At 42.2% G+C, this 11,049-nt stretch overlaps 1 protein-coding gene across 1 annotated transcript; it reads right to left on the bottom strand.

Moving 5' to 3' along the window:
• Window positions 1-887: 887 nt before the first annotated feature.
• Window positions 888-10,877, bottom strand: slc48a1a (solute carrier family 48 member 1a). The gene is made up of 3 exons (XM_066708321.1): window positions 10,489-10,877; window positions 4,986-5,153; window positions 888-4,269 (listed from the first exon to the last, which is right to left on the bottom strand). Exons 1-3 carry the CDS (start codon window positions 10,616-10,618, stop codon window positions 4,133-4,135), a joined length of 435 nt encoding a protein of 144 aa, XP_066564418.1. The 5' UTR covers window positions 10,619-10,877; the 3' UTR covers window positions 888-4,132.
• Between the last annotated feature and the right edge of the window lie 172 nt (window positions 10,878-11,049).

Genomic DNA, 11,049 nt, shown 5'->3' with positions numbered 1-11,049 from the left:
GTATGTTATACTACAAAATTAAATGGGTTTATCATACTTTTCTTTTTTTACAGAATCTACAGTATGAAGCTTGCCTATTTCTAACAGTTCTACTTGGGGAAAAAAATACATTAAATGTATTTTTCATATTAAATTGAAAACAAAATGTGTCTTGCACTCTTGCAAATTAAAAACAAATGCTAATTTTATTTTCATAAAGCAGATGTTACAGCAATAATGTGTTACTCGCCCATATACAGCTCTGGAAAAAATTTAGACCACTACAAAATTATCAGTTTCTCTGGTTTTACTATTTATAGGTATGTGTTTTGGTAAAATTAACATTTGTGTTTTATTCTATAAACTACTACTACTATAAACTGACATTTCTCCCAAATTCCTAATAACAATATGAATGGAATGGAATGGCTGCCATACATGTAGAGATGCTGATTTAAGAAGAATTTGCATTGCATTTTTTCCAGAGCTGTATGTATTACACACACAACACACAAGCAGAAAATACTTACCTCATACATTTAAGTCATTCGTATTTTCAGTATCAACCACCTTGCTTTCCCAGAGGTAGCATCCCTAGTTACGTATTTTTTTATTTTTTTTACATTTTATAGTAGATGTAATGTTATAATGAATGATTATGCATTAAGAACTAACTTTAGAATTTCTCTATTTAAATAAGTCAAAATATACTATATTCTTCATGTAACAGTTAACCGCATACTAAATCAGATCAGATCATGTATAATTTCAAATTAAAACCAATTAATTTCAAAGACAAATGTTATTTTATAGGACAGTCGGAATAAAATGTCTGCCTGAGATGCGTTTCATGTTAGAACACCTTGAATCGGGAAACGAAGCACGTTTGAAACAAAACACAGTCAGACTAAATGATAAAAGAATATTTTATTATTTTTTCCTCTTGAATACACTGTTACATACACAAAATTTTACACAAGTACTTTTTGTTTTATCTGTATGTGTAGGTCTAAAGTATACAATCTATACGGCAATTGCACTATGAGATGGAATAAGAGAGTCTGGTTTAAAATAAACAGACATGAACTCAAAGAAGGTGCAAGTTTAAAATGTATGTTTTCCAACATTACTTTTACCAAATAATTTTGTTAAAAAATATCTTGTGACAAGCATGCATGTGGAGCTACAGGGAAACTACTGAAACAGACATTGAGAAGTCATCTTCTTTTAAGTAACAAAGTGCAAACTGAGACCCAATTCCCAGTAGGATTAAAAAGGAGAAAACAAACAAAACAAAACTTATGCTCTACTACTGCCCATCTATTATTTTTCTAATTTTCTTTCCAGTAAGATTCACAGGCTTGAGAAAGTATAGGACCTTTCAGTGAGTTACATTTTCTGTGATTAATATTTTGTCATAGTACATATTAAAGCTCCAAAAACAAATTAAATAAATATGATATAGTCTATATATTCTCATGTTCTTATCTAGGGAGCAACTTTAGGTTATACATGGGTTTTCAAAAAAAAACTAAAAAGGTCCAGGTTTTTTCCCCCAATATTAACCTCACCCCTTGCAGACAATTGCAGTTTAGGTGGGGCTTGAATGGGGCATTTAGGTGGGCACGTCTCAATCTGTCCACACAGGAAGTGAGGAATACATTCATATGGGAGTGCCTGTCTCGAAAAGGAAAAAAACATTGTGCATTTCGTCTACTTGTTATGAAATAGTCAACAGGTGGCTCTTTTCATGTGCGTCCCGATGCTCATCATATGGTCGACTTGTGCCCTAATTCTGGAAAACACTGCCTGTTTAACATAACTGTACACCTGGGCTTCAGGCAACCTTTCCTTCTCAATACAGACTCCAAAAGGGGTCACGAATAACACAGGATAGACTGTTCTATTATTGTGTGTGTGTGTGTGGGGGGGGTGGCTGTCTGTGTGCTAAATATTCCAGCCTAGGAGTTTAGCCTGAGCTCTTGGTTTGATAGCAGCTTGTATCTGTTCAAATCCTAGCGGCTGAAGTAGTGTTTGGTGAGCTCTGCTCGTGGCATCTGGACCCATAGACAGGACCTCAGACCTCAGTGACCCTAAAGGAAGCACCGATCGGCTAACAAGCAAGTGGGCTGCTTCACCGTTCACTGGCAACAACCCTGGAGGCAGCAAGGATTTGAAACACGCTTATCTGGCTCCTCCCGGTGGACGTCCAGGAGTCCTGCACAATGACAGAAACCACAGCAGCCAGACACACAGAGAACGTGGCATTTTTATAAGCAGCATGTGAGGAAACTACTAGCCAAACTAAAACCTTATTTCCTCTAGATTAAGTGGTTGTTAACAGGTAGTCTGTGTAGGTCTGGCAGCATGAGACTCAATATAAGGTGAAAGAAAAAAAAAAGGTATATTTAGTATATTCCCTACAGTATTCGACCGCAGTTCTGCATTGCATTGTATCCCCCGAAGGGTTCTCTACTGCCTATCTACTGTCTTCTGCCAAGCAGGGAGGGGAGAGTCCAGTTACAGTGACATCCGGCTGGAAGATCGTCATAATGTGGATTTTATTTTTTCCCCCAATCCAAAATCATTATCAGACTTGAGTTTTGCTCGTCTCTTTAATGCCAAAAATGTAAAACTAACATAAATAAAAGTTAAAATATTAAATACATTTAAAAATATTTTTTTTCCTTGGCAGACAATCTTATCCAGAGAAGAACAGTAGCATATTTTGTTTTATATTTAATGCCCAAATCCAAATTTACAGATACCCGCTCTCATCCAGCCTAGAATATGTTTTTGCCCCCCCCACATCATCCAAAACCCTCTGGCAGAGCAGCCCAGCACTCTTCTCCCATGGCTGTATTTATTATTATTATTATTATTATTATTATTATTATTATTATTCTTACATTTCTTAGCAGACACCATTAGCGGGGGCGACTTACACTTGTTCCAATTCATCACATTGTTTTTTTTTACATACAATTGTATTCTCACTCGACAGTTTGCTGTCGGGTGTCGTGTGGCAGATTTAGAAGAGCGTCAATCAGTGGGGAAAAAAACAAACCCAGAACAAAGTACATCTCTGTTTTCACCACAGGGAAATCAGGAAAACAAATGAGACTGAACTAGGCAGAGAGGGAGCTGGCTAAAGCAGTAGCCATTGTCTGTGTGACATGATTCCTCAGACCCAGACCACAGTAACCAGGAGATTTCACTTTCACACACAAGATGGGGAGCCCAGCCACACAGAGGAAAGGAAAGAAACAGTTCACTTTTCTAAATGGCTATATAAGCATGATGCATTTATGTCCATTTGTACCAAGGGTCATGAATACTTTTGAACGTGACCACATATGTCAAAGCAATGACTTTGCTCTCCTTACACCTCGCTGGCTGAAAAGAAGAAAAAAACCTCCAGTCTGCAATCAGTGAACTGCTAAAACGTTGTTTCCTACCTTGTTACAAAGCGACACTGCCCATTGAGATACAGGATCATTGCAAGCGATTTACAAGCATTTTCAGATGTCACATGGCTAATAATAGTCTATCAATCGAGCAAATACTGTCCATCTGTAGACGTATTTTTGAAGAGAACGGTAACAGAGTCTGTCGTGAGTGATTTTAAATGTGTAATTAAATACACTGCTATAAGCAGAATCCACTGAAGGGTTTCTAATTTCCTATATTGTGTTGATTAGTCAGGTGATCTAGAATTTTGTTGCTTTCAAAAACACAACCAGAATGGACTCTGATCCTTCCGCCTCTGAACTCTGCATGTCTTGGGACAGGACCTTTTTGAACAGATTGGGGGGGAACAAAAGCTGAAACAAAGCAAGATCTGCACTAAACAATCAGCACATGTGACTCACAGGAGAACCATATATATATATATATATATATATATATATATATTGTTATACAAAAAGAAATGTATTAAAAAAAAATCAAGGAAAGGAGATCACCCAGCTGAATTGAAGCCCTGTCCCTGGTGTCTCTGTGGCAATCAAGTACAGCCCAACGCAGGAGTGGGTGGGTGGGGGGGAAGGGCAGAAAATCAAGGACACCCTAGGCTCCCCTCACAGCATCAACCCTATCTCCTGTCTCCTTTCTCACACTCTCTCTCTCTTTCACCCCAGGTCTCACTTTTCCTTCAGAAATCACTCAGGATGCTGATGTCGGCAAACTCCTTGCGATACCGGTGCGAGTACAGGCCCAGCAGGAAGGCCCACTTCAGAGTGAGGAAGCTCCACACGCAGGACAGGTAGTAGCTCTTGGGATCGGTCAACGCTGCAGAAGGGAGACAAGTGGAGAAAAGTCACGCCCCCTCCAGTCCAAGACGCATTCCAATTGGTACAGAAGCCAACGCTACTTCCTTCAGTGACCGCCGATCGGACACATCTAAATAAATGGCACTGAGAGAGCCCGCCCCAGACCCTGCTGGACACGGTGTCGTAACTAGGGCAGGGTTGTCTTAGTGTGGCTAGTGTGAGAGGGGCTTTATTTTGAGTAATCCAGCCCAGACAGTCAAGTGAAAAACCCCATTCAAATGCGCAGGCATATATTTGCTTTTATGCTTCATCAAATGTTGCAGCACACCCTGATTAAGGGTGTCCACTAAGATAATACAAAAATAATACTAATACCCAGCAGGAATGACAGGAATTTAGAAAGACGAGCTGCAGAACAGGATTTACAGACCGGTGTGACAAAACACCACCAGTCCCTTTCTCTTGAGACATCTCCTCAGCTTGGGCTCAGACAGCATTCCCAGGGCCTGGTGTTTCTATACAAAAAATGTGTGGTGGAAATCATTTTGTTTAGTTTTTGGGGGGTTTGTTTAAAGTATATTTGGCAACAGTATTATCATATGATGAGGTTTTAATGAGGAATTAGAAGCTACCACAGTTGCTAGCGAGGATAATTGGCGTGTGTTTGTTGGCAGGCGTGCCCTGGCAGAGCGCCGCACTGCGGGTACGGAGGGGAGGGGCACGGAGGGCACTCACACTGGTGCTGGGTGATGGCGAGGGAGAGGAAGGTGACGAAGGCCACCACCGCCAACACGAAGAACAGCCCCCCAATGCAGAGGAAGAACTTGAGTCCCTTCAGCCAGGTGCGCCAGTAATCTTGCACATACATGATGTGAGTGATCAGGGCCCAGAGAGCCAGCACACCTACAGAAACAAACATCACAACAGTGAGCATAACAAGTGCAGTGCTGTAGTGGTGACTGAAGTAGTGCCTGACTGTGCTTTTATACACAGCGTTTTAGACAGGAACACAAAGGCTAACTTTAAAGAGTTCCTTTTAGGTTTTTGTAACACTGGGAGATTTATTTATTAAAAAAGGGGTCTGCACACTTCCCATGATGCAACACACTTATTTGAGATTTTGCATTTTTCTTTATCATAAATAGACTCCACTTCGATCGCTCGCACTGCAGAAAACAAAAACTATATTTATATGTATATCAAATAATTGTATAGCTCACCCAGAAAACAAAACTAAAACATCTGTTCCACTCTTATCAAACACGATGGAAATCATGCCGTCAGCGAAATACATATAAGATGCATGTGATTTATGACTTTTATAACTTCCCCAGATCCTAAAATGTGGTTCCCTCTCTGGCCTGACTCTGCATATTAAACTGCTACATCAAGCTAACGTGTGCTGCCCTCCACTGGAATAACTAACACACAGGAAGCGCCCAGACCGGAGAGGGGGTTTAAAAAAATGAAAGGATGGGTTTGTATTCAGTAAAAATCACAGGTTAAGTTATAACATAAGTTGACTGCCAGCATCTAATCCTCCTAAGAGTCAGTTACAGTCACTGGGTACTGCAAGACATATGTAATGCCAGAGAGAAATTCTCGCCTCAACAGATCAATTAAGTTTGAAGGGCTTTTCCAGTTCTTCCGGCTCTGGGGAAGTATTTCTTGGCTTCAAACACAATACCTGCTTTCCTTGCAAGGCACGAGCCACTGAAATGCTGGGAAAGAGTCCTTTGAAAGAGTTAGTGTGTCATTCATCAGCCTCCACAGCACACCGTGTTCTCAAATCCCTCCAGTGCCTCACGAGACGCAGGGAGGAAGAGCCTCTTGCATGCGTTTGACTCCACAGAAAACAAACAACAATATGGATGCTAAAGACAAAAGTGTATTTGGGATATCATTTTTTTTACAATCATAATTATATATTTTTTTAATGTCTGACATTGATGAGAGGCTACTGTAACCGTGACCCGCTCTCTTCTGGATTGCTGACTATAGGAGTCCTCACAACATGACTCAGCAGGGCAGCCCTTGTCATGTGGGCTCTGCTGGGCCTAGCATGACTCGGCACAATCTTTCAAAGGGAACGTAAACTGGACCCCGTTCCTGTTTCGATCCCCAGCTGCCGATCGGCCTGTGACCTAAACAGGAAACGCGAGCTGCAGAAGGGCCTTTTTTATGTCCGGTCACAAGAAGTTATATCCACAAAAACAAAATTAAACTTAGTCATGGTTCTCAAACCCAAATTTGCTGAGTGATGCCAGTAGGGCTCGGGTTGAATTGAGGACTTTGTATGTCTTTTGAGTGGAGCAGAGTACACTTCATTACAAAATGTATTACGTAACAAACAGGATGCAACCGACAGTGATTTCAAATTAATTTAATAGGGTCTAGGCAGAGGTTTAGAACAATACTCTGCCTTTCTGTCACAAAACTGCAGTTACCAGCTTAGCGAGAGACGTTGGTATTTACAGGGTTTTTGTTTTTGGTCCAGGTTCACTGTTCCAGTTGATCACGGTCGTGTTCTAATCTACACAGTTGAGGTCAGGGCCATCAAGTTGTTTTCAATGCCTTACTCCTTGAAACACTGCCTTACACTCCCAACTGACAGCATTATCATGTTGGTAGACGTCCAGACCCTCCCCATAAAGTGTAACCCATGCCCATTCTGTACACTGTGGTCCAGGATATTGCAACCCATCCTGGCAGTTACGGGGCCCTTCGCAAACAAAAGCTCTACATAGCACATGAGCTCTACTACAACCCAACAGTCACAGTGTGGGTCCTTTTTTATACTGCTGTTGGTAATATCGATTTTCAGCCTGGCCAGCTATGATTTGAGCTTCTCATGCAAGGGGCCCATGTTTTTAACTTGTTAAAGAGACACGACAGCTCTGGTTCTCTCTCGCATGCCTCCATATCTCCCATGCTATATCCTAAGACAAGAACCCCCTTTGTTTTCCTTGACACACATAATGCAGAAGCAGCATGGGACAGGGACCTGCCCCACCAGACACCGCTCCTAATTACAGGTTCTCAAAACACTCCTTGTCCGCAGACTGACAATTGCTGACAGGCATCTCCTTTTGAAACTGACGAAATGGATTCATTGCATTAAAAAAATGAAGGAGGGAGAGAGACCGATGAGGTGACGTCTTCTTTGCCGGTTGAAACAGCCAGCCACATTTACCGCCTGCATTCTCAGTGTAACACAGACTTTAGGGGTTAAGAATGATGAATATATTACTTTTCGCAAGCGTGTCTGTTCCACAATTTTGGGTCCACAATGGAAACAAAAACATTTCAGCGGCGTACAATGTGGCAGGTAGCCTACTGATGCAATACAATGGTGTATAGTGTTAGGTCTCTCAGAATAAAGAAAGGCTAATTCACTGCCATATCTATTAACTGACAATTTGAAAATCTGAAAAAATATCAGGAGTTTCTAAAGGGGTCCTCATAATACTTGCAGAGGAAGTGATGTCAGTCTTGCACAGCATATTAGTGGGATGCAACAAAGTGTGCATCACTGAATTGTTTCCCCGTCTCAGTCAAACAACAGCGACAGAGAAACCCCCGGCAACTGCAACCGAACGATAATTAACAAGCGAAAAGGAACAAAAAAGGGAAATGTTATAACTTTAAAATCAGGAGCACAGCAACTCTGCAGAGCTGGAACTGTGCACAGCTTTTCAGAAGGACAGTCGCTGGCATGGGGGTGCCAGGGTCCCGTGTGATAGTCCAGGGCTGGCACGGTGCCCAGATGGAGAGGCTGGCACAGTCAGGCTGCCTCTCAACGACTGCACTGACTAAAGGGCAAACAAATCAACAGCCAGGTTGTGAAACAAGAATGTTTAATATAAAGCCAGGTCAATTCAAAACAAATATATCAATATAACCTCCTGAACATCGTCCTGATGCATTAAAAAACAGCAAATAATGCCTGGGATACATGTGTCTGCCACACAAATGAACAATGCGAGAGAGAAAATAAAGGATTGTTCTAATTGTACGCCATCAAGAATCTGAGCACCTGGTCACCAGCTTAAGCACTGGACCACCCCGTCTATGTGCACAACACTCAAATCCCCCCCCCGATATGACCGAAAAAACATCTGTTTAAGGATCGCTACCTCAGCTACACTTTATAGCTTAGCAACTGCCCAAAGCTTTCAGGTTTATTAAACAATTCCACTTTTCCTGTTGCAGGGCTATACAGAGCCACACAGCCCACCCTGCAAAATGTGCATCAGCTGGTGCAGAGTATCTCCACTCCTCCAACCTTCAAATCCTGTTGATTCCACTAACCAGTCCTGACACACCAGCACTGAAACACTGTCCTACATTGTTAATTCACTGATTGGGGAACAAAATCAGTTCGCTCCCACACAGCCCTCAAAACTGGCAAAGTTGTAGAGATCAAATATCTCATATTTTTAGGTCATATTTTGTTGATTTTTCTTTTTTGCTAGATAAACCCCCCATTTAAAAACTAAATAAATTGCCAGGTCAATTTAGTTTTACCCCTTTGCTTTGCATGCTCTAATTGTCCTGAAAAAAACAACAACTGTAATCTAGATAGAGTCATGCTGTTCCTGCCTTTGGTTTGAAAACGGAACAACGTGCTGTTTTAAGAGTAGCCGATCTGAGAATGCCTTTTCCAAAACAATGCATTAAATCCGTGGCTCCCACTGACCTCAGCAGTTATTTGGGAAGTGACAGGAGTCGACCCATCCTATACTGTTGGCCCGGTTTGCTCCCAAACGTTTTTTCCTGCGGGACATCATTCTTTAACCCGCCACACCCTTCAGTACTTCTTTAAAGCCTATACATGTTTGGAAGCCTGTTTTGATTTAGCTGGATCTCACCCCCCCCCCCACCCCCTAAAAAGATATTTGCACAGCTAGACCAGGAAGAAGAGGAACGTGCACATTTGGAACTGTGTGCATTTAAAAAACATAGATGTTCCTTTAGGCCAAGAGAAATAGGGGTCTTTCTAATGGCTGTTTTAAAGAAGCTTCCTTCCACTCTGTGCATTTTCTAGGTCAGAGACTAGCTTCCTCCTCCTCATCTGATATGAAACCATGCTATCGATGAACACTCAGCCCTGACAGCTTCACGGGCAGAGGCACCAGCGCAGGGCCGTTAATCATTGGCAAAAGGCCTATCAGAGGCTAACATGCAGGCCATCTCAAAGTCCACTATTGCACAAAGGTCAAGGTCAACTACAGTCTGGTCGGTCCTCAGGTTGGTCCAAAAATGCACGGCTGCAGCATTAACAGATACATAAATCGGTTAAGGAAAGTGTGGCACCAGTGAGCCACACTTTGCAAGGGTGTTTATAATGTAGGTAACCGGAGCTCCCAAAACAAACAAGTATCTTTCCAAATAGGAACTGACAGGACTGCATATTTTACCCCCAGGGGAAGCTGCCTGGGAATTTAAAAGTTCTCTCTATTTTACCAACTTACATGAGGGTGGTTTTACTGACTGATTACCTGAATGCATGCCCTTCTTATAATATACATAATGTGCACAGAAAATATTTGGTTTTTTAATTACTTTATAGTCACTCAACGGTGAACGTTTCATCATATGCATCTCCACAAAACTGAATTTGCAATGATACTGCGTACATAGTGTGTGGCGCTATAAAACTAAAACTACAAAGAAAAGTAATTAACGATATATAATCAACCCGCTCCCAATATTTATATTCACGATCAGATATATAATAATTTGCATACTGCCCCAAAACTGTCAAGTGCAAAACGTCCCACTGCTAAGTTGTAGTTGCTTATAATACATTGCTTTAATACATGATATAAAATAATAAATACACTATAATTAAAAACATGCATTCACTCTAACAGGTCAGCACCTGTCCACCTATTTAAGGTAACGTGTGGTACCGGCACTTCCAACCAAAGCTTTTTCAGTTTCAGTTCAAATGCTCCGGTTCAAAGACCGGGCTGTAGACTCTGGACAGGGGCCTTAATTCGGATCAGAACCGTGCTATTAAGCACAGATCCAGTATGGCTAATCCGTCCAGAATAAGTCTCATCTCACACAGCAGCCCACAATACCCCGGGCGACACACAGCACACAAGTGCCATAACAAGACCGCGCTGTCTGTCCCCTTCAGCAGAGGCGGCTGAGCTCATTATCAGCTCGGCTTTTCTAACGAGTCCCACACCTGACATCTGTCCACATTAGAGGCTGCTGTTCACGGTACCTGACAAGCCTCCCATCGCGCCGGTCCACGGCTGCCTGAAAGCGACGTTCCAGACGAAGAAAGCCGAGAAGCCCATCAGCACCCCGAAGGTGGCATAGCCTATACTGATATAAATCTTATTGATCCCCATGAGGAATAACAAATCGATCAATAAATCAAGATCCGAAGAGAAGTTCTAATGGAATGGGCTGCTGTTCATTTAAATGAAAGGCAGCGCCGGCCCCTCCGATACGGTGCAAGCTGTAGTGTATTACAAGCTCATGCGTCTGTGCTCCTAAGCCGGGCACAATTACTAGTTGGTCTGCCACTATCTGTAGTGAAACTGCTGCCACAGTTACATTATATCATCTGTTTACAACCGAGCTGCGGGGAAGTGCCAAGGCAAGAAACATCCCCGTCCCTCTCGCCAGGGTTAGGGAGACAACGTGCCTGCAGCGACGCCTCTGGTCTGGAGGACGCACTGCTAGGAGAAAGCACCAAAATAAAATCGTGCCCGCTAGATACACTAGATACACACTGGCTTCTGTTTTAGGTGCTTTAGATAAAGACTTCAGGTGAATA

This window comes from Amia ocellicauda, chromosome 7, assembly GCF_036373705.1.
Source record: "Amia ocellicauda isolate fAmiCal2 chromosome 7, fAmiCal2.hap1, whole genome shotgun sequence".
Classification (NCBI taxonomy): Eukaryota; Metazoa; Chordata; class Actinopteri; order Amiiformes; family Amiidae; genus Amia; species Amia ocellicauda.
Note: the sequence above shows the minus strand (reverse complement) of the source record. Positions and strands in the feature narration are given on the sequence as shown.